At 40.2% G+C, this 24,853-nt stretch overlaps 1 protein-coding gene across 5 annotated transcripts in view; it reads left to right on the top strand.

Moving 5' to 3' along the window:
- RAI14 (retinoic acid induced 14) overlaps positions 1-24,853 on the top strand; it is an 85,455-nt gene that overhangs the window by 26,773 nt on the left and 33,829 nt on the right. For all 5 annotated transcript variants that reach the window (XM_059873595.1, XM_059873599.1, XM_059873596.1 and 2 more), the window contains exon 3: positions 21,404-21,534. In XM_059873595.1, coding sequence (XP_059729578.1) covers positions 21,404-21,534 — 131 coding nt within the window. The remainder of the gene's footprint in view (positions 1-21,403; positions 21,535-24,853) is intronic.

Raw genomic sequence — 24,853 nt, 5'->3', positions numbered from 1 at the left:
TAGGATAAACTGAACTCTGACACTCATCTGCCTGCACTGTTTCTAATAAAAAAAGTAGACCTCTGCCTTTTGCAACATTACAGTATTTTTTTCTTACCTGATATCATGTATGTTATACTGATAGGTATAACCTCTTGTCAAAGAAGAGTCATATTTTATCACTCTCACTGTTTTGAGAACTTTAATGATAGAACTTGCATCCTGTTTCTTGCTACTTTTATACTGTTTATTCAGATAAGAAATGAAAGATGATAAGGTATTTTGTCTTTATCATAGTTATGCTTTGTTGTATGATACAAATTTTCCAGCTTCACTCTTCAGAGGTTATTGACTCTCACACGTGTGAGAATGCATGTGCAGGAATGCTGTCTGCCTGGTGCCTGCTCTGTCTAGGTTGCGGTCTCCTCCATTCTGTCAGGGATGCCTTGTTTCAGGAGATGTTGCCTAAAAACTGGCAGTCATTAAATAATTTCTATGCAAAATCTGCGTTTCCTCTATGGGAGATACATGCAGCTTTCTCAGGAGCTCTTCCCTGTTACCTGGGCAGGGTGCTGTGGCCTACTGAACAGTCAAAATGTGTCACTGTGATGGTAAATCTGTCTGACAGGTTCTTGCATCTCAGAAAAAATGCAAGTGAGGGTTGGACAAATTCTGCAACACAGGTTCTGTGGAGCTTGGAAGCTGCTCCACAGATGCTCTTTCTGTGAAAATGAACTCTGTGGTCTTATTTGGCTTTGCTTGGCTTCCCCTCTGTCTTCTGAGACCACCAAGCAAGATGTTCCACTGTAGGGTATTGACACTGATAACACACAGATGAAATGACTTTCATAATCTTCCTTAAACACACATGTGAATCTAAGTGCAAAAAAGGATTGTTTGGAGTAGATGAACCAAAACAGTGGGATTAGTTTATTAAGACAATGAGATTTTGCCCTCTTCTGTGGGGCATTGTTGGGACTTGTAGCAAAATGCATCAAACCACAATCTTCATAGCTTTGAAGAATATAATACATAGTTGTGATACCATCTCATTTGAGCTGTTCTGTTTCTGCTTGGGGTGTTTCAATGGTGCAGTTGTTTTGTGAGCCTGGGATGCTCTCTGGAAGAATACAGAGCAAGTGATTGCCCATTGAGTCATCTGTGGCAGAGCAAGGACTGCAGCAGGAAAGTGTGTTCAAAAAGCAAATCTTGAAATCTTGTATTCTGTGGTAAAAAAATGACTTTGATATGCTGCCCTTTGTAAAACACAAGCAGCCTGCAAAAACCTGACTGCACAGATTTCTTTTTTCTTCTTTCCTTGTAAGCTGGGTTGTGTTTGCAAGAAAAAGCTCTGGTTCCCATTGTCATCTGAAATATGAACTCTGCTTTACATTCCTGACCTGTAACAGAGCTATTTCAAAACCATGCTTTTTCTCCTCCAAAACAGCATGTGTTGAATTATAATGGCCCATCCTGCAATGCAGACATTTTAATTTTCAACAGGCATGAACGTCTGCAAGGAGGTGAAAGTTCAGGGTGCAGGGGGAAGGCTAACTCAGAAAATATGAACAGAAATATGTTCCATTCCCAACCCTCTGTTCTTTAGAGCATTCTCACCAAAAGAAATTAAAACCAGAAAGAATTTTAAAACGATTTTTATCTTGAGAAGAACTTGATGCCTGTTTGAGGTTTGGAATGTAGGTCATGAATAAAAAGCCATCTTGGTTTTGTGTACAACTTCACAGTGTTTAGATGGTGGAGGGGAAATACACCTTTCAAGGCTAAAAATCGGTCTGTAATTATGTGTAATATGCAAAGGTAACTGACTGTCTTGCTTAGCCTTGATAGTTTGGCCTATGGGAAGGGAAACCTTCTGCAGCCAGTGTTCTCCTTTGTAAACACTTGACATTCTTCATGCCTTGTAAAGCATGTTGTCTGCAAGTTGTGTGTGCTGTTGAGTTGGTTAACTTCAGCTCCTGAAGTGTCTGTTGCTCACTGCTCCCCTGGCTCTTCTCTGGGCAGAAGAGGAGCATTTCTCTAGCGGAAGATAAGGGTTTTTCTGGTGTGGTGTGGTTGCAGATTTTTGTAGCTCAGGGACTGAGCAGCATGAGAGGTAGCTGCCGAGGTAAGTAAGGTATCAATTCTGCTGTACTTCTGAGAAAACATAAAGGTTGAGAGTTGGAGAGTGAAATTGGTAGCAAGTAACTAAAGAGCTTAAGCTGTGGTGATGGATTGACTTTTGTAGAGTTCTGGAAATAACTGCTTGACTTCCCGAGAGAAGAGGAACGTCAACTCAGTTTTTTTGCAAAAGCGTATCCACTGCCTGAATGCTACGTGTCACCAGGGCAGCAGAGACAGCATAGATCACCCTTAGCTCCTCAGGCAGTCTTACAGAGCAGGAGGGTGTTACAAGTGCTAACATAATAGGGAACATGTCTCTGCTGAAAGGATCTAGAAGTCCTATTTGACAACACTGTGTGCAGAGCTAAAGTGAGGCAGTGGAGCTGTCTGTTTTCCTAGAGCCTGATTTATGCAGGAATTCACTTCTGACGATTTGGCGATAAACATGCCTTTTTAAAAAAAAAAATTAAAAGCACAAGTATCATATATGTTTTGATGTGAGTAGGTATGCTGCACAGATGCAGTAGGAAAGGGCAGAAACTAAAATATGGGTACATATGTCTCTTCTGAAGAAATGCCAAAATAGGAGGAAATTGTAAAATCAATGCAATGAATTCTAAACACATGCTATTTTCCTTGTTGTGACCAGCCTGTAGCTTTTGTTGACCTTGTTGCACTGGCTTATTGATTATCTCTGAGATGTACATGTGCCTTAATAGTGAGAGAAAATTGGATTCAAATTCCCTGTGGCTGTTTCAAAATACATTTGTGGATGTGTGTGCTTTTTTCTTTTTTATTGTGTGGCTATAAACTTTCCTCTTCCCCCCAGTTTGTGTTCAGAGATTGACTGTGAAGTGAATAGTTTGCAAAGAGTTAATCTTTTTGCCATGTTGAATACCAGCTAACCCAGCTGTGTGGAACACAGGTAAATACAGAGCATACAGCTTAGTCCAGCTTACTGTGGAAAAGGTCGCTGGATAATGCTCCCCATCCTCCCACTTAAACAGTTAAGGAAACTGGAATGCTTAACCATGCAGATCAAATACAATTGTAGTATTTGAATGGATTCTTTGCCTTTTTTTTCTTTTTTTCAGCTGTTGGTGCAAGAAATGCCCTTTTATGCTGTCTTCAGAAATGAAAGAAGAACAAAAGTGTTCTTGAGTACTGTGCATCATCACAGATGCGTTGAGCTCTTGTTTTCATAGATCCTTCCAGTTCTCCTGTGACTGTGTTTATTGCAGAGCTCCACAGTTTATTTCCCAGATACAAATGATTTTAGGCTCAGTTTAGAAGGGGCAATTTCAAGATGAGTCTGCAGTTCAGTTATTTTAATAGTAAACAGGAGTATTTGTTCTAGTATGTGTCCCAAAATGCAAATCCTCCATCCCATAGATTATATTAAACCAATGAAATAATTAGTGTATTTTCTACATTTGGTGGGAAGAAAGCCTACTTAAATGAATAATTTTGGTATCATACCTACTTGTTATCTGTACAATCCCTAACAAAAGCAAACAAACAAACAAACCCCACCATGTGTACAGAAGCCTTCTATCACACAATGGCATTCATCCTCACCTATGGAGTAGGATCTGGACACAATTATTTTCTCTTTTACTTCATGTTGAAAATCTAGCTATTCTGGGAGAGTAGTTGAAGTATGCACTAAATTGGTGTTTCTTTTGTTTGGTGTCCTTGTGTTTTGCTCAAGCACATAGAAATTGACTGACTGTATAAAAAAGAGTGAAAAATTTTGGTAAAATACATCTTGTGAGTTCTGCCAGAGCTGTCTGGGAGTGATCTCCAAGGTAACCAGGCTTTTCCCAACATAACTCAGTAGCTGTATCTAAAATAAGAGTTGGTAGTGGCTGCATTGGTGCAATAGCAAGAAACATCAGTTTTTATTGAGCCCAAGTAATTAGCTCTCTTTTTTTGGTCCAGTGTTTTCTGTAGATATCATCCATGTGACACAGGCTCTACCACACCTCTGAAAATGTTCAGAATTCAGTCCCTAGCTGCCAAGGTCAGAAGAGACTATGTCTTGAAACGTAGTTAACTTCTTTGTTGAGAATAAATATTTTTGGTGCTTGTCTCCACAGTGATTGCTCTTTCAGCCAACTGAAAACCGGTGTCAGCTTGGTTTGGTGGGAGGTGCATATGCAGACAGAGGAATACATAATGAAGCCTGGAGTTTTGCAGGCTAATAATGTATTTCTTAAACATAATCATTGTTGATGGATTTAAAGTAATAATTTTGCGCTGCAGCACCTAACTTTTCTAGTTCTACTAACATACAAGGATTATTTTTATTTTGTTTTCCAATCTCATGCAAACAGCATATGGATCATAAACAACATGGTTTATTGTTTTGGACTTTACACTGAAATTCCATCATTTCTGTTTGCAAAATTGTGACGTCTCTTCAAATAGCAGAGGCATGACTGGCTATAGTGCTTGAAGTAACTTAAAGCGTGTGTAGTGTGTCAGGATGTATGGACTGTGTTGATAAAGCTCTGTTAGACTGGCTGTCATCCACTTTCCACTTCAGTTTTCCTGTCTGACATTAAATGTTTGGAAAACTTTTTGCATAGGCATAGAAATAAAAGAATGACGCATTCTAAAATAAAACAAAGCTAAGGAAGTGGCTAGCTACCCATGAAGCTCAATATTAACCTAAAACCTCTATTTCCATTCTGAGAATATTACATTCTGAGAATGTAATATTCTCAGAATGTTTCTCATTTGCCAGAATGTTTGCTGCCTTCATAAAAAAACAAAGCAAAACAACAACAAAAAAAAGACCCCCCCAAATAACTTAAAAAAAACCCCACACCAAAACAAACCAAAGCAATATACCAAAACAAAGCTACATTTGGAATGGTGGAATCCTCCTTCCTTCATTTATACCTGATGTTGATGCTTTCTTTTAATTTACAGCGTGAAAAGCACTTGCATAAAAGCTGTTTTTAATATGCCATGGAAGCTGCAGGTAACCATTAAGCAGTCACAAAGCTTTGGCCCAAGGTTTGATGTCTTATTCAATCATGAGCATTTGCCTAGAAGAAAGTGGTGTTGGAGATGGCCAGGCTGTAGTGAGCCCGGTTTTACAAGGGGGAGCACAATGAAACTGGTTCAGTGGCTGGGCAGGCATTCAGCAAGCAGCCCGAGGCAACGTGTTGTGTCAGGGACTGAGTACAAAGCCTTGGACAGCTGCAGCACAGAGGTTTAATTTATAGTGACGTTGCAGAGTGCGTGCCAAAACTTTCCTCATTCCTAAGGAAACACTTTCCAGTGCACAATCATTCAGTCTTGTAGAGTCCTTTAGAGATGCTGAAGAGCTTTTTGAGCCTTGTCTTCTCAAGCAGATAGCAATGTTCTGTGGTGAGATTATGGATGAATTGTCTGTTCACACTTTACTGTAATTTCTGTAGTCACTATGGTAATATTACTCCCAGATATTGCTAATAGCAGTATCTTCACTGCAGCTCTTGGAGGAGTAACAGGAGGTTGATTCCATCTTTTTAGCTTTGTCAGCCTCTTCCCATTTAAATAACATAGCAGGCCAAAATCTTTAAAATTTGGTTTCTCAGAAGTAATTGCAAGGCTGTTGTGAAATACTATGCAGAACTTTCCAAATAGAAGTCCTTGATTTTTTAATTTCTTTTCCCTTAGTGCAGTGGAGATTTTTAGAAGGATTAAACAAAACTGAAAAGTGGTGATTATTGTTTGTAATTATTGAATTATCATTCTTTTACTAGTATGAGGGTTCTTGAGAGCTTCCTTTTCAAATCCATATTTAGGTAAATAAATAAGCTATTTAGCTTTCAAAATGGCTGGTTCAACAAATAATTCAATAATGGGATGTGCATAGCATAAAATATATCTAACATAAGAGATGGTAGTCTACTGAAATTGTATCCTTCCATAGTAAAGATGTGTCCTCAGCCCATGTCAGAATGACCTTTTTTATCCATACTGAGGTTTTTTATTCAAGCCATGAATTACAGGGTGGCTGTAGCCTGTCCTTGGTTTAGACTTCATCCCTTGATGCAAGTTACCATTAAAATCTCTTGCCAGAGGATTATAGAAATTTGTGGCTGGGGCCTGAGAAGACCATACAATCAAAGATATTCCAACTTTTTGCCTGTGTGGTTAAGGCAGCATGGCCAAATCTGGTGGCTTTAAACCATTTTTGCTCTGCTGTCTTTTAAAAAATGTTAGTCTTGTGATACAGAGCTGACATGTTGAATTTAAGATTGCTGCCTCGTTTTCCTTAATTGTCTTGGGATACTTGAGAAAGAGCGGAAGGATCTGTACAACCCCATTTTGTGGAGGTTGCTTCCGCACAGGGTTCCTTGCTTAGGACTGTGCTTGTTGGTGAGGTGAAGCACACATGAGGGGTAGCAGTTCTGCATTTTTTTCTTTCTACTTTCTATCCATCACTACTGAAGAAAAGCAGTGTTGTCACATGTGGTTAGCCACTGGTTTAGGGCAGTGTTTGTAGCCTGACTTGGTCCTGGTGCCTATCAGGCTGTACAGACACCAATATGTAGCTGGTTTTTCTTCTGCAGAGCAGGAGAGAGAATAGGGGCTGTGGCACAAAAAAACCCAATGGAGCTGAACAAATTTCTGTTCTGTTATGAACAGAGCACTCAGTTTGAGGGTCTCTAGTCTTTTTTTTTCCAGCAGTGCCTGCTGGGTATATCTAGGGAAGAGAAAGCACTGAGCAAGTATGTACGACACTTCTCCTTAATACTTTCTAGCTGCTTAATAGTTTCAGCTTAAGCAGTTTCCTGCACATGTGGAAACTCTTTTCCAAATCTGTAGTGAACCCTTCTGCCTAATGTTTGATCAGTCCCTCCCTGAACCCACATAAAGCTATTGTCTGGAACGTCCTTGGAAAGGACTACCACAAGTCTGGAATTGTTTGTTGCTTTACTTTGGCCTGGTTCCACCTTCCTGTGATGGTCCCTCATCTGTGCTGTGACAGTTGATCCCTGCCTACCTCCCCCATTTCAGTGGTTTTTGTCATCTTTGTGTCCCCCTTAGTTTAAATATGCTGAAGTACCTTAGCCAGTTTGATCTCTATACAAGTGTTGTTTTGGATCATCTTTGCCATTCTAAAACTTTTCTAATGCAGCTCTAATGCAATTTTAAAGAAAGTGACCAATACTGCACATTGGTGAATAAAGTCCATAGTTGTTCAGTTTCCTTCTTTATGCCTTACCTGATGATTCCCAGCACTTTGATTTCATATTAATTGGACCGGGACTCAGGAAGCATGGATACATTTCCTGGTTCTCTTGTGTGGTCTCTTGGCTTCTTAGTTTCTGCCGAAACTTAGTTTCTTTCTAAACTTCTTTGTTGTTGTGGTTAAGTGTACACACTATTAGAGGGGTAGGATACTCTGTGTGTGCTCGGGCTGACCGGCTCCTGTCTGTGCTGCCGAGCAGGGTGTTATAACATGGGGGTAACGATAACATGGTGTTTTTCAGAAAAACTTGGGAGTAGTTGCACCTCAGTCAGTCCCCAGTAATTGTTCCTTGCTGGTTCTGTCACTATGAGTAACAAAACTATTCCTGCATGTCATTTTTCTTTAGTTTTCATGCAAGAATCAGTTTATTTTTCTGGGAGCCAGATTTGAATCATCTACAATAAAAAGTGGAGGGCTTTTTTATATAACACTTAGACATTACATGCTTAATTAAAGCATCTCTGCATACCTTCTTAAATTGCACCCTGAATACAATGAGGATCAGAGTGATAATGTGCTGAATGGTTGCCATTAATTCCAAGGGACTATGTGAAATATTTGAGTAACCGAGATATTGATGGCTTCTGTTGCACATGTTTCAGTAGTGAACTGAAGAGTACTTTATGTCTTACAGTTGATTACTCTGATTTCCTTTGCAGCACCTTTTTTCCATGCAGCATTTACATAATGCAGAAAATTACATCCTTTGCCACTTAGTATTCTGAATTCATGTGCATTCTTTTCTCTTTCCCAGATACTTTAAGAGGTAATCTTCTTTTGGTTTCCAAATAGTCCTTCAAACTCTTTTTTCCAAGGGGTGTCGTGCTATTAAGTGTGAAATAGTAATAAACCACGGGTTACTTTCAAAGTCTATAAAGGCAAATTTTTTAAAGCTGCATTGCTGCAGAAAGGTGTAACAACTTGTTCATTATACCTGTTTAGTTTGTCATGAAAACGGCTGGTGCATTAATGTAGCTTTTAAGAGCAATATCCATTTCTTATCCAGGAGAAGGCTTAAGAATATTTATCTTGGAGTCTTCTAGAAAACCCTGCTCATTTGTGTAATACCTTTTTAAAATAGCTAGCCAGATGGATCCAGGCAGCGCTTGTGCATGTCACATATGTCTAACGCCTTTCCTTCTCCTGGGACCAAACTGCATTACATCATATTTTATGATTACAAGACAGAATTTTGGTGGAACTTAGCCATATGGTTGAGTCATCTGTACTCTTCAGTTTTGGAAGGATTATACCAGCATCTTCAAAAGACTGTTAAATTTATTGTCTTTTTTAACCCATAAAATTTGGAAACCTTCTGCTGTCTCTGGCAATTAAAACTATCTCATTTTCAGCTTATTTATATAATCCTTTGTAGTTATTAACTGAATCAGTTAAAGATGCTCTTACAGGATGAAAAAAAGGCTGTTTGTATGTTATTCTGGGTTTTCTATCTCATGAAATGGAAGGGAACCCTAAGATGTGTGACGTGGATTCCTAAAATAAACCAAAAAAACCAACAAATGCACATTCTTTGGATTTTTTCATGACTCATAAAGCTCCTAGGCGTTATCTCTTCTTCCATGAAGACTTAAAACCTGTTACAAATCCTTGCTCTCCCTCTGCTCCTCCCCCCTTTCACATGAATTATTGAAAAGCATGTTTTGAAAAAAGATGAGAATTACTTTGCTGCTGACTGGCCATTTGCTCCTGGGAACATGTCTGAATTCAGCAGTTACTCCAAGTTGTTCTGTAAGATGCACGCCACAGAATCCAACATAGCCCTGGTGTGGAGTCTCAGGCTTTGAAATGTGTTTAGAGTAAACTGATCCTGATGGGGAGCATGGCTAGGGATATCAGTCAGGTCAGTCTTGCTTGTAAGTATCAAGGTGAAAACGTTTTATAAGATTTATGGTGCTACTAGGGATTTCTCTCTCTCATGTCAGCCCCTGCAAGAACTGTGATGAAATGGTTTTAGCTGTAGCAGGGATGTTTTTGATGGAAAAGGGGCTGGTAGCACAGCCAGCCCACTCACTTTTCCTGGGGTTGTGTGCTCTTTCTCCAGAGAGACTCTGGGGAGTGGACTGCTCTTCAGGATTTTGTGCTGTTGTCACTGTTTTATTATAGGTTTTTAATTTTCAGTAGCTTTGTTCTGAGGAAGCTGAAAATCTCTATGTTGTTGAGCTGCTGAGCTCTATTACAGCAAATGTGGGCAGATCTTGTGAAGAAATCAGAATATAAACTAGACAACCTGCAGTAGGCTGTCTTGATACAGGAGCAACAGTATTCCTTGGAGGGGAAGGACAGACAAATCACTGGCAAACCACTATCTTGATAACAAGAGAGTATCTTGATGATTGTGACATGCAGATATAGTCCAGTCTAGGACTAATTGGTGGGAGCCAAATGAATCTTTAATTAAAACAAAAGAGCAGAGGCTTGTTTGTAGCTCTTGTCATCTTGTGTGAGCAATTCCAGTGCATTTGATGAGTTGCAGGGTATCCAAATTAGCAAAAGCACTGTGGTGAAAGGACTGAGTGTTCTAGTAAATCACGTATTATTGATAAGAATGTTCAAATGAGGACAGGTTATTGATTTGCAGATCGGTCTGTCAATACTGAGCTGTGGTGGTTGTGCTGGGTTGATAGTTCAATCACTGATCAAACTGGCAAGAGTTAAACACCCAGCACTGGCTTGGGGCAGCCAAAACTGAGTTTCCAGGAGCTGCCTGGGGAAAGGTGTGCAAGCTGTGGCTCTGATCAGATGAAAGACAAGGCCATCCATGCCTGCTGAACAGAAGACTTGTGCATGTCATTATTCATGCCTGTAGAGAAATGGAGCTCCTTCTTCAGATGAGGCCTAAGGACAGAACCAGGGTGAGTGCCTGCTTGTTCTCTCTCTCCTTTTGCTTCAGGCCTGGCATGTGTGGGCAGTTGATGCTCTGCATACAGAGAGTCTGACGCATAAAAGGCTTGTCTGATTCTCAATGCATGTGATGTGGAGGATAAACAACGTGGGAAGATGTGGTGGTGTGAAATCTCACATGTTCTTCACTGGCAGCTGAAGTCGATTTTATTTTCATGCAAAACAATTGCTTTCTTTTCCCAGTGACTCTTGGATTTATCCCTCATTGCAGTCATGGAAGTAAAAGCAGCTAAGCTTAGCTTGCTTCTTTAATATTTGATTTTGGAAACTGGCAAATATTAGGTCTGGAGGTCAATTCACAGCACTAACATCTGTTAGTGGCCTCAGGAAGATCAGACAGATAGTGAAACTTTTTTTGCCTTCTTATGTAGTCATGAAGCACTTTTGGAGATTGAATTAAGTCCTTGAAGACTCCAAACAAAATAATTTCTTGGAATGGGGATTTGTCTCTATGCTTGCACTGTTTTGTTTGGCTTTGTCATGGGTTTCAGAATAGAAGGCTATAATCCTGTAACAGTGGTTATGTCCTTTACAAGAATGATGAATTCCACTATAAATAGACTGTTTTTCTACTCTGAATAGTTTTGAAATGTTAATACATATTTTGTTATGAATTTAGAAATTGTATTGCTTCCTACAATGGCATTCTAGTAGGTATAAAAATAATTTGAAGTGTTTTTTAAAAGATCTGAGATCTCTTCTGGCACTTGTGAAGAACATTAAGATGGTGAGGTTTAGTCAGGCCATGTACTTTGTCTTGCTAATAGAGGGGGAGAAAAGGTAGCAACTTTCATTGTGAGCTGAAATTTCATGTAGGCATTTGTAATACAAACACAAAGTACCATGGTGGCTTGTACCTTATGAACACAGTTTAGTGCAGTACATCTTATATCAGTTCTAGACAGTGTACAGTTCTGTTTGGTGGGGGTTTTTTGTTTTTTTTTTTTTTTTCCTTTCCTGCAGCCTTTGTGTCTATATTCCCTTCTGCAGAATAATGGGGAGGAAAAACAGGTAGCAACTCTAAACACCATGGAAATCAGCTTACTGATTTTCAGCTTACTGCAGAAGTGGCAAGATAAGCAATGTTTTGACAGGTTTAGCAACAGACAGGAGGAAAGCTGGAGCCATAGGTCTAAAGTGCCAGTACACAATGGATGTCCATTTGGCCATCAGAAATCAAAAAGATCCATCAAGTACCTGTATTCTCTGCATTTACTAGTCAACAGAAACTGGAGCATGCTACTAATAATCTCGGTAGACATAGTCAGCTCAGATACCCAAGTTGTAGAATCATGGAATGTGCTGATTTGGAATGCACTCATCAGGATCATTGAGTCCAGGTTCCAGCCCTGCATGGGACACCCCAAGAGTCACACCATGGGCCTGAGAGCATTGTCCAAATGCTTTTTGAGCTCTGTCATGCTGGTGCTATGACCACTGCCTTGAGGACCCTGTTCCAGTACCTAACCACCATCTGGATGAGGAAACTTTTCCTGATATTCTAAACCTCCCCTGACACAACTTCAGGCCACTCCCTCAGTTCCTGTTGCTGTCACCACAGAGCAGGGATCAGTGTCTGCCCCTCCTCTTCCCCTGACTAGGGAGTTGTAGCTGCAGTGAGGTTTCCCCTCTGTCTCCTTCAGGCTGAACAGACCAAGAGACCTCAGCCACTCCTCACAGCTTCTCCTCCAGACCCTTCACCTCCTTTGGATGCTCACTACACGCTTAATGTGTGAATTTACAAACCTTCCACTTAGGAAGTCGTCTGTCTATGGCTTTAAATGTTGAAATCTAAGGGACTGTTCCTGTCCCTATTTAGAACCGAGGAGTTCAGGTGTGTGCCTTGGTCCTTGCACTCTGGTCTTCACAGACCACTGTGTCTAACACACTATAGAGGATCATCAAGATCATCAACACAATAGCTGAATAAACAAATTTTGCTTGCAGAGTTAGCATTCCCTCTGTATTTTACAGCCTACTTACCACTGAAATATACTTACCAGATAAAAGGTCATGTTAGATTATCCAGGCAATTTTACTTTGAACCTCTTGATTTCCCCTTTTTCCCAAGTGACTGTGAGGCGGTTGTACAGCAAAAATCCCAAAACATGAAAGGCTTTATGTGAATTGCTGTTTGACCTTTGTAAGTAACTAATGTCTGTTGATTAAGTAGTTTTTCAGTTTTAAAACTTTTTTAGAAGTGGTCTTTTTCTCATATATCTCATGCTGATTATCAGTTTCTTGTTTGTATATGTTTTTATACATAAGGGTAAGGAAAATCTGAGGATCCTTGGATAGCCATTTAAGAAGTGTGGTCATTTTTAAGTCTGTGTTTTGACACCCCATGGATTTTATTGAAAGAAAGAGCTCCCATGTGTCCAGCAGTAATCAGTAGTTTGTTAGATATAGTTTAGTTTTAGTACAATTATTGAGTAATTTCAAGATGAGAGCACTCATCTGAATCCTCTGTAGCTCAGGTCTTTAGAATTTTGAGAAAAGACAGAACAATGGGAGATGGTCACTTCAAACAGAATAGATTTAACGTCTTTATTTTTAGAAAGTCCCCTGTGTTTTTTCCTGTGCTAAGATAAACATTGTTTTGTTTATACAAATATACACAATTAATTCTTGGCTTTACTTTCTTCTGTCTTACTGAGAGTGATTGTTTGCATGTGGTGTGCTTACTGCTATGTCCTTTGCTATCTGAAAATAAAGATAAATCTTCAGTTGCTGTACTGATGATGTGTGAGATGATAAACAATGGACAGTAGCTGGACTTACTGCCCGTGCTCTGGCTGTATGTTACTAATGATTTAGATGTACTTTTTCTTGTTTTGTTCTAGTGCCTTGCATGTTGTGAGCTTTTTGCTCATCACTTTCCCTTCATACTCAGTGGAGTGAAAGGGCTTATGTGAAAACATCAGTAATTGTTTGAAAGAAAAGAGAATACCTGATGTACCTAGATGTAATGTTAGCAGGAAATGCCACCGTTCCTCAAATCTCTTTGAAAAAGGCTGAAAAGTAGTATCTGGATGAAAAAAACCATTGTGGCCTTTAGTATGAAGTGAAACAAGCAGTATGGGTGAGCTGTGTGGCTCCCAACCCACACAAAACTCTGTCATGTGCCTCTAAACTCGCTAGTGTGGGCCAGCTGTATTCCTTGGTCTGGGTGGACTGTGTCACACTCTCTTGGCCCCCCTTGCTGACTTTTGCTCTCACGCTTTTCACTCTCTTGCTCTTACAGAAATTAAGTCTTGCAGTTGAATTAAAAAGCGGCTGCTTTTCTCTGCTTTAACTGTGCATATTCTCTTCCTGACCGTATGGCTACTCTGCGTTCAAAGCCTGACTGAAACTGTGAAACTAACCACAGGGTTTTTTTAGAATGACACAAACAAACAACAAAGCAAACAAAAAACCCCACTCATAAAACCCAACCAAACCACCACCAAAACAGACAAAAAATACCCAAGAAACTTGCATGCAAGAAATACAAATATCTCAGCAAAACAGCAGACTTATTTCCACTTTCATTTCAAACTTGTTTTGACTTTCATTGAGTGTTCTTGGAGCACAGCTCACAACCTGCTGCAAATTCCAGTCATCATGTAAGCAAAGACCATACTAACTTTTTTCTACAACTTCCCTCTCCCCCACACTCCCAGTCCCCAGACTTGCAGTCTCAGATGACCATTTTAGTCAGGTCATCTTTCCCCTTCTCTCTTGGTGAAAGACCCTTTCTTTTCACAGCTTGTGGTCCCCTTCTGCCAGGAAAGTTTCCGGGCAGCCTCACTGGCTGATAGAAGTGCCCTGCTGAGTGACTTGCTGTTCAGTTGCATTATTCTGGGGTTCAGCATGAAAAAATGGTTTGCTTGGATAATAATAACTTCTTTATCTACAGAAGCTACCCAGTGAATGGGTAATTATCAAGGTTTACTGACAATCTGCCTGTTAGTCTTTTGTTAGCATTCCTTGTCCATTCACTCCAACTGCTTCCTGCCTTCCCTGTTGTGTTTTTATCTCTGATTCAAATGGAATTCATGGTCTGACACAAATACAGCCTCCAGTATCAAACAGGCCTCATGCAGTTTGCATGGCCAGTTACCCCAGCTAGTCACCATGGCAAGAAGCAAGAGGAGGGCGAAGGACTGACGATTCAGGTTGTAAAATGTGCACAGGTTAGTTCATTGCTGCTATTTCCACCTTTAAAGAATGGCATGTGTAATCTCGTGAGCTGCAAATTTTTCATCTTCCTATATAAATATAATTACTGTTATTAGCCATCATTAGCCATCATGTGGCTGACAGCAACAGGCAACATGGATGGTCAAGTGAAGCTGGAAGAGACTGGGTTGTAGCAATTAGTGACATTTAGATAGTATCACTATGAATACTTTGAAAGCCATTGTCACGCTTTGCATTTCTGACAGCTTAATTAGAGGTCTAGACCTTACTTGTGGTGAAGTTAATGAGCACAGCATCTTTTGGCATGGCCTTTCAGGGCGCTGCCTCGGTCGGTGTGGTGTAGCAGAGGTCAGTTTGCAATGCCGCTGTGCTGTGTCTTCGCCCTGGGCGGGCTTTGGGAGCGGCAGCAACTGAAAGGAGCAGGAGGCAGCAGCTGCCGGGATCTGCTGAGCTCTGAATGTCCTGGGAGAAGCTGCTGCAGACTGGAATAAGCTGTTGCTGATAAGGTCAACAACATCCTGCCCTTCTGCAAGTGAGATTTCCACTCCCACCACCCAAGCTTGCTGCTGGCAAGTACAATCTCTAAATTACAGATGGGAAGGCCAGGAAAGGTGTAAGCTCCTTACCTACATACCACTGGCTCCTAGGTTATAGTGTTTACAGATAAGCCATTCTTTAGAGAAAAACTATCATCTGTTGTTTTAACTTCAAGGGATGTTTTGTTTAGTGAATACATTCAGTACAATAAGATTGTTCTTGTTTTTAAAACTCTCTTGGGAAGTCCAGCACATGTGGACTTTTGTGGATGACCTTGTGATGTGGTGGTGTTCAGTGTCTTTGCCATGCATTTGTTTGTGACGCCAGTCTTTAAGTATTCCTTTCCTTTTCCTCAGACACTGAGTTGCTGAGTTCGAAATTATCAGGAATTTCAATTTGCTACTCAGCTTCCCTGTAGTTCTGATTTCAGTGGAGATAACATAGCTCTGTCTCCAGTAGGTTTGCAACAATGCAAGGTCACTTAAATCATCTCCTGTAGGCTGCATGCCAAAGATAAAGAAACTAAGTTGTATCCAGTTAATGTTTGCTCAGGTATTTGCTCATGGAAAACGTTGTCCAAGTGCTAAGTAGAACTATCACCTCTTATAGGTTTTCTTGCATGATATTGCTGGTAATCTTAAACAATTGAGGCTTAATATCCTGATATGGTTGTGATGAAAAAATGAATAGCTACCTTTTATGAACATGTTTTGATTCCTCAGCTTTTCTTCTGGAAAGTAAATTGTTCACTTTGTGACAGAGAAAACAACGTATGAAACAGCTAGTGCAAGCTTTAACTCTATAAGAAAATAGGCTTCAATATGAAGGTTTTTCTCTTTGGACTCAAAATCTGTCAACTTGCCAACATGCTATGTGTGATCCCAAATATGAAGGATTTTACTGGATGGTTTCAGTCCCACATCTATGATAAGTGCTTTATTAGCATCTTGCAATGATAAAATTGGAAATAAATAGTGCACAGAGAGGGCTTTCAGGAGATTCGACAGCTGCCAGTGCAGTTGCTGTTGGTAACTGCTGCCAAAGCTTGTGATGGAGCCATGGTTTTGAGAGATCATCCTGATGGTGATCACTGGAGGTGGTGTGAGCACTCTGCATTGGCTTGAGCATTGCCTTTTTTAACCACTGGTCATAAACTGATGGTGTAGATCAAGTCAATCAAGTTCTCAGCCTCACTTCTTTAACACGGACCACACAGTGCCCTGTGCAGGTGTGGCTTTCCATCCTAAGTATGGCTACCTCTGTGCTGCCAGCTCCTTTCTTGGGTTCATGAGTGTTTCAGTACGAAAAACACTGAACTGTTACCAGGGAGGTGCTTCTGAGTGAGGCCCTACAGTGCACCTTTCTACCTGAAAACTGAAAATCAAGAATAAAAGGCATGCTTGAGTGGGATGTTCAATGCCACCACATGTTTGAATTTTAGCATGCCATCCTTCCAGCTGTCAGTGCTGTATCTTAGCATTTATTAGGAATGATGGATTTTCTGATCCCCTGCTCATTAATAGGAAAAACACCTATTTTATCAAAAAACTTGCATGTCAATCTTTGATTAGATTACTTTGTTTCTGCATATGTAATACTCATTATTGCTACCTATACTGAATGCTATACACGTTTAAAAAAACCCAAACAAACAGCAGACTAACTCTTCCCCCTCCCCTAAACCTGAAGAAGTACTGAGTGGAGCACTGGCTGTGGTCTGTGAAGCTGATATATGTGTTTCATCAATTTTGCATGTGTTCACAAGCCATTGTTATTGCAAAATGTTAATTGTTTGAAGGAAAGCTGTTGATAACTGTTTGGCTGGTGGCCTAGAGGAGTGGCGGCAGGGAGGGGTGTGTGTAGGGTGGGGTGGAGGTGAAGAGGCCTCTTATGTGCGGTCTTTTCTGGGATAAGATTCATTACACATATGTGTTTATGCTGAGATGCTCAGGTTTGGGGTTTTTTTACTAGAATGCTACATACCGTGTTGACTAACTTGTGTATTTGCAGCAGTCTTAGCATAAAACAAGCAAAAGCCATCCTCCAAACAAAACAAAAGAACCTTTATTGGTGATGAAAAGTACCTGCTTAGCCATTGCTTTTGTTGCTCTTGTGCTATAGTCAATATATTCCTCAAGACTGTGCTGCTATTTTGAGTTTGAAGTGGTCTGTGTGGGTTGGCTCAGAATGTGGAGACCTCTCTGACTTAAAAGAAAACACTCTTTTATGTTATCTGAGTGAGTGGTATAACAGAACTGAAGCTCCCCAAGGGCTGTGTGGTGACTGGTGCCATGCTATTTGGATGAGATCCGAAAGCAAGGCAAATGAGGAATCTTTAGATAGCGGGGGCAGTATGTGGTGCACAGCTGAAGAAGGGGCAGCTGAAATGTCTGGGCAGCTTGGAAAAGTGGAATGGGAAGGCTTGGGGACTGCAGTGGAGGAAACACAGCGGGTTTATGAAGCTAAGGTTCTGCTGGCCATCCTGTACTCCTGGCAGAAGAGAGCATTTCCCATGTGCGTATTTTCCAGGATAGACAAGTGCTGGTGCTGCATGAGGGGTGTCAGTTCAAAGTGGCTTCTACAGTGAACAGTAACGGGGAGTACCCATGTTTTGCATCATCCCAGCAGAAGTTACCTCCCAAGTCTTTGGTGTATACTTGATGATGTGTGACTTGTGGGGCCAAAACCAGGCTAATATTACAAGAGATTCCAGAAATGTAATGTAATGCAGGAGTTACTGCCTCTGCTCAGAAATCTGGGTTTTCTGATCTGCTATGGACAGCAGTGCCTGTGCAATATTTGATTATATGAGGCACTTTAAGACCCCTGCTGACCTAAATATCTCCTACTTCCTTGCCAAATCCTGGGTACAGTGTCTTTCTGGGTGTCATATGTATTCTCTGTCCTTTGAGATTTTTCTTCCTCCGAAGAAATGGACAGTAGGGATTGAAATGTGTTTTTGAGAGTCTGTTATGTGCCATTTATTTTATTTGCTGTACCTTTAACTTTTGGAATGCACAAAAGCTGGTCTTTGAGCACAATGGGGAAGAAAAAAACCAGTTTGATTCTATCAGAGGAATATTTGAACACCAGCTGATGCCTGCATACTTGTTTCTTCTGTGTGAACAGATCTGTGTATAATTTATTTTCAAAAATAAAACAAGGTCTGTAAATAGTTTTTTGTAGCTTGCATAAAATTGACATTTCATCTACAATTACAATGATGACACTTTACTGATGCCTTAGAATGGAGTCTTTATTGCTTTAATGAAAAGATCAACAATTTTGTGTGAGCAATAGAGTGTGATGGCTTTTAAACATCTTGGGTAGGACACATATATTTTAGTTTATAAATAAACATAACTGTGCTGCATGATGTTAAAGAGAAACTACGTGTATTCTTTTGTTTTCCAGGAGAAAACAAAGTTTCAGGTACAGTAGTGTAATGGATGTTAAACATGCAATTGTAAGAACAAATATAAGTGGATTTAGGTATGTGGCAATCTCTAAAATTACTCATTCCTTTAACATCTCTTGAGTCACAATGCTTGAAAGAAGAAACACTAATTAGATATAGAACTGAAAACAGGAATCTAAAATGACTACCAAATACAGATCTAGCCTAGCCACCAGCCTCTACCATGTTCCTCTAAGTAGGAAAAGAAAATAATTCTCCAGCTTTGTGTGAAAAATTAAGAAATGTACTTTGGTAGCCTTTCCTTGACACTGAGATACCTCTGATACTACTGGTTGTATTTTCAGCGTCACTTAATGGCTTGTCCAAGTTCAGTTCTATTTATTTCTCAAGTATGAGGGGATCTTTTTAGCTGTACAAATTAGTAGGCAACAGTTTTTAGTTGAGGCCTCATTAAGTCTGTCCTTAATTGTGTTTGTGTGTGAGTGTTCATTTTAGGATACCAGAAAGGATATGTTTGAGTACTACAGTAAAGACGAGTTAAAGAATCTGTTCTTGTAAAAGAATCATTCCACATGTAATAAAATGGTTTACTCTTAGCATGAACATTGCTCTGCAGCATCAGAATCGCTTTCAGAATACTCCAGGGTTCTCCATTCAATATCTGAGTATCTCCTCAGTGCAGCTTCCACACTACATAAATACTGAGGGGTAATTTGGGACACAGCTGTGTTCATTTCTATTTGGTCTGGCATTTTAATGATAGTATAATTATAGATGAATACAGTTACTACAGAAGCTTCTCAAAGGGGAAATTGACACTTTATCTCAGATATTTTTTAAACATGGGAGTCAGTATTTGTGTGCTTACTTGCTTATACCAAAACACTGAATATTGGATTGTATGTCAATAATGTTTCAATTTAATAGCTGACTATTGAAGAATATTTGTGAAACTGCTTCTTGAAGATGTGGCCATTTTGTACTCTGAAGCTGAATTTTCTTTTGAAAGCTGTTTTGCCAAGGATTTTCAGTAGGCCTTAATCTTAGCATTTTCCTGTAGTTTATTCAATTTCATGTTTCAAAAGTAAATTGGTGATTTCAGGAAGTGTTGCATTGGATGTGTGTGTAGATTAAGGCTGATTCATCAATTAGCCTGTATTTAAAAATCGTATGTGACTGAATAATAAAAAAGCTCAGAAACAGGTCAAACTCCAAAACAAAAAACGTACTGTCAAATAAAGAGTGTTAACTTTAAGTTTTTTATTTACAAGTGACAAACATTTTTTTAACATCTGCTTTTAATAACAGGCTGCCTTTAAAGCATGAAATTCCCCAAATGCAGAATAGGCAATGAGTCTCATTTTGGGTGGAGCCTGCTGCTTGGCTGGCCACTCATTGTCATGGAGTCTAAATATTGCTTAGAGAAACAATTTTTTTTGCTGATGTAATTAATGCTCCAGAGTCTATAGAGATATATTGCAGTGCCATAAGAATAAAGACTATAACCTGCAGGATGTGCACTGACCCACCAGTCTTTCCCTGCCATAACAGAGCGCAGTTGCTCTGTCAGCATGCCACTTCCTTTGTCAGAGCTGCCATTCATACTCTTGGTTCCAGGTGGTGTTCTCCCAACTTGTCTGCTCTCCTGCCCATGCTGCACTCTCCCTAATGGCTCTTTCAATTTGTTTTTTAAATGCCTTTTAACCTGGAACACTTTCCTCCTGTTCCTCCTGTTTTTCAGGGCGTGCACAGCCTGTGGGGTTAGTTCAGATAAGTGTGCACATCATACACTTTTCCTCTCAAACCCAGACAGAGAAATGTCAAAGGAAAAATGTATAGTGCATCAGGACAAGGTGCTGGGGGGGGTGTGTGTTTTTATTGTTTTTTATTAAGTATTTCTCAAGGTGTTAACACAAACTCAGTAATTCCAAAAGCTGTGTACAAATCAAGTGCTCATGAACAGGCAGTCGTGCTGGAGATGAGCTGACTGGTGTTAAAGAGAAAGCCACAGCTGCTGAAGGTAACTCTCCTGAGTGTAGCTGAGTGCTAACACTGCCTCAAATACAGCTTTTAACTGCACTAGGTTGTTTTTCCTGGAGGCTGAAGACTGTTGTTAGTCCAGTTGTGTGCAACTTTCAACTCCTTTTCCAGAGCTCATTTTGCTGTGATCACATGGAATACAGAAGGTTAACTGTCCTCTGTTTTCTTAGGATCTTGCTAGATTCTACTTGGAAGTCTATTAGAGGAAATAGGCCATTGTCGTGATCGTTCAGAGGTGAAGGGAGAGTCATCAAGTTGGGAAGTCATGTCCTGTTCTTGATTTAGCTGCTGAGAGGGATCAAAAAGATTTAGTGGATTAGGTTTGGAAAGATCTGAAAGTAGGGTGGTTTTCTTTTCTTTCAGTAGCACTGTGTGAGTGGTTTGTTTGTTTTAGAGACCAATGCGGGATAAAAAACTCAATAAAGCTAGCTGCAGCCTGCAAAGGGCAGTCTCTTAAGCCATTAACCTCTACAAAGTGTGAGCTGGGAAAAGCCTTTAGTATGGAAATTTTTGGCTGGTTTGGGTTGTTAGGGTGGGGTCTGAATAAGATGAGGCACCTCATTTCTTATCCATGTGATGTATGTAGTGAAGGTCCAATGGGGCCAGTACAGCTCTGAAATGGAAACCAGGACTGGAAAAATAGAGAAGAATGTTTGAAAATACAGTAAGAAAAGATGGTAAGTTTTTTCCTGCACTGCTCATCTACAGAGTTTCCAAGTTACAGTTCATCTTCAGTCATTGCTTAGGCCCTGGCTTAAGCCATCAAATCCTTGGGAACCTCTGCTGCACAGCTTGCAGATTACTTTCATGCGTCTTTGTCTGTGCCATTTCTTTGGGTTGGGCTTTTGTTTAAGCTTTCAGTGGTGATAAATGCATGCGGGGTCATTCTGGAGAGCCTCTACATGAAGCTGGTACTGATAATATTTCTCCTTTCTTTTCCTTTTGCTCAGACCAACGAGTGGAATAAGAATGATGATCGGCTGCTGCAGGCGGTGGAGAATGGAGACCCTGAGAAAGTGGCCTCACTGCTGGGTAAAAAGGGAGCCAGTGCCACCAAACAAGACAGTGAGGGCAAAACTGCGTAAGTTCAACCAAAACTTGTGATTTAACTTGTGGAAAATCCCAGCCCTAGAAATGTGCCACTTCTGTGATTTAAAAAACAGATACTGTCCTGAAAATGAATGTTTCTTTTTCTTCTGAAGCACAATGCATTCTGAAAGTCTAGATTTTTAATTCTACCTTTAAATTGCCATTTCAAAATCATAAACCCATTGAAGTAACTTGAAGGTTAACAAACTGCTGGGTAGAGTGGAATCCTTTTAGGACAGTGTATTTTCAAATTTCGTGGCACACTGGATTACACACTCCAAAAGGTATTAATCTTTGGGGATATTTACTCCTGTGGACATTACTTTGATAGGACAGAAATTAGGATATATTTTCATGCTAATGGGTTTGACTGAACTGAAACTATGGTGAAAGAATTTTAAAATCCTGCAGGTACTAAGGATTTGCTAAGGGTTACTTGTTTTGATTGAAATGTGCCAATAGAAGTTTTGTGTAAACAAGATTCCTTTTGATATATATATTTAATATATATCTTCTCTTCTTCTTCTTCTTCTTGTTCTCCTGCAAACATTCTGAATTGTGGAAGATAAAAGATTTCACTAAGAAAAGTACAGCCAAAAGATTACTATCCTTGCACTCTCCTCTGTATGGCACAGAAAGATGATTCGGTGGATAAGTGAGAAATAGGCGTCCTGTGACAGAACAAAAACCTTGATAAAATTCTGGATAGATGTGGGCAAAGAAGAACTTGGAAGGGCTGTAGAAAGCAGTTTATACCAAACTCTAAATTCTGATAAATTACCTCTGGATTACATATATTGAGTCATACTCTGCTTCTTTCTTGGTCTGGTTCAATTTCCTACATCTGCTCTATTTCTGCTCTGCGTCTGAGGGAACTGAGTGATGGATTGACTCATAATAACCTGCAATTTCTTGGACTGCAGAAGTCCAAGTCATCAATTACGTCAAGCAGGCTTTCTCCTCCATATTTTCATAGGTTTTTAATTTTTAAAAGTTGCACACATGTTTTTCTTTTGGCCATTGAATCTTCAGAATTACAGCTATACTTAGCATTTCATGTTTTTTACAATCAACATAACTTCAGACATCAGTTCTTAAGATCTTCTTAAACTGCACTCTCTATACAGTGTATCCAGTGTAACAAGTTTCCAAGTTTCATGTATAAATTGATACTATGGATTTTCCTGGGGAACGACCCAAGACTGAATTTATCAGTATCTCTTAACTCTAAGAATGTAGCTAGGTATTGGTGCAACAATTTTGAGCTTTACATGGTTACAATTTTAAATTCCCGTTTTCTTTCTTTGTTTGCAGCTACTAAGAAGTCAGTAACCATATATTTATATGAATGATGGTGTTACTAATACTGCAGTTGCAAATACTCCTTTCAGTTGCTTGGAACAAATGTGACTTAGTACTATAAAGATCTCTGCTGCTTCTTGTTCTGTGTGCTCATTTAACTCATTTACTTTTGAAATTTTTTCTGTGTTGTGTTTTAAAAGGCAGCTTGAGAGAGAGGAAAGAAAAGCAGTGTTGCTGTGATGCAGAAATACAGCATGTCAAGTCTCATTCTGTTACCAGTGCTTTGGGAAATTTAGCAGACCTGCTCAGGTTATTTCTGTCTACATTTTGAAAGATAGAGACTGACAGGTGTGGGAGCAATGATACTAACCTGGAGAGACATAGCTACCAAAGGTGGCCCAGAAATGTTCTCCAGCATGTCTTATTACTATTGGGCTGTGTCTTGTTTGTGTTTTCATCACTCCAGAGTATTTTTTTGGTGTGTACAAAACAGAATTCAGCCATCATTTCTGCAACATCTCCTACATTTGCAGTATAATGCCAGTGCTTCATTCCTGCCGTGTGCCTGGGTGCCTGACACAGCTGGTTTTGCCTAGCCTCAGAAGCTCTGCTTAGAGACCCTTCTGTAGCTCAGCAATGAGGTCTGTTATTGGGCTGCTGGTTTGTTGGCTACCCCACCTGTAACATCAGCAACTCCTGTGCTGGGAAATCGCAGTCTGCACAGGACTTTTTGGGAGAGCTGTTCACCCTTGTGCTCATATTTCACAAAATCACAGAATGGTTTGCATTAGAAGAGATCTTAAAGATCATCTCATTCCAAGCCACCTGTCACGGGCAGGTACACACACATATGGCCACGTTGCTCAAAGCCCTATCCAACCTAGCCTTGAACACTTCAGGAATGGCTCTTCCACAACCTCTCTGTACAACCTCTTACAGTGCCTCACCTCTTCCATAGTAAATGATTTTTTTATTACTACTTCGTTTAAATCCACCCTTTTTCAGTTTGAAGTCATTCACTTTGTTTTTTCTCTACATGCCCTTGTAAAAGGTCTCTCTCCAGCTTTATTGTAGGTTCCGTCTTAGGTACTTGAAGGTGCTACAAGGTCTCTCCAGAGCCTCCTCTCATGAGCTTTGCACATGGAAAATAAGGCAGTGATTGGTGACAGCCACCATGGCTTCAATAAAGGCAAATAATGGCTGACAAATTTGTTGGCTTTCTGCAGTGGAGTCTCAGCTGTGGTGTATGAGGGAAGAGCAACAATATCATCTGCCTGGACTTGTGCAGTGCACTTGACACTGTCCTGCCCAACACTCCTGTCTACAGCCTGGAGAGACATGGGATGGACCAGTGCTCCCTCTCATGAGGGCAGAGGAGAGAGGCAGAATCACCTTCCTTTACCTGCTGCCCACAGAATTATTGCATTATGGATGCAGAGCAGGGTATGATTTCTGGGCTGTGAGCTGACATTGTCAGCTCATGTCCAGCCTCTTGTCCACCAGCACTCCCAAGTCCTTCTGGGCAGGGCTGTTCTGGGTCTGTTCATGCTCAGCCTGTGTTTGTGCTTGGGTTTGCCCTGACCCAGGTGCAGGACCATCACTTGGCCTCGTTGAACCTCTTGAGGCTCATGTGGCTTTGCTGGTGACATTTTAGGAAGTTGTCTGCAGTGCCATCTGGGAAGGGAGCTCTTTGGATGAGTGTTCTATTGATCCCTGTGAGTATATATTGATGTGTTTGTTTGCTTAGCTAGGATGAAGCTGACTAACCAGAAGAACGCGGTGGATTCAATTATGTAACAGACTGCAAAATGTGATTAAAGACTTTGGAATGTGCTTGAAAGCAAAAAGGAGAAACAATTACACATTGCAATACAGGTTTGTTAGCTCCATCATTGTCTGTACCCTTAAGGTGTGACGTGTTTCTTTTAAGACTTTTCTTTCTCAGTCTTTTTGTTAACAACCCTACAAACAAAATTTTCAGTGCTGTCCACATTTTTGAGATATAGTAA

The sequence above is a fragment of the Haemorhous mexicanus genome, chromosome Z (genome assembly GCF_027477595.1).
Source record: "Haemorhous mexicanus isolate bHaeMex1 chromosome Z, bHaeMex1.pri, whole genome shotgun sequence".
NCBI classification, from domain to species: Eukaryota; Metazoa; Chordata; class Aves; order Passeriformes; family Fringillidae; genus Haemorhous; species Haemorhous mexicanus.
This window is presented reverse-complemented; position numbering and strand designations above follow the sequence as displayed.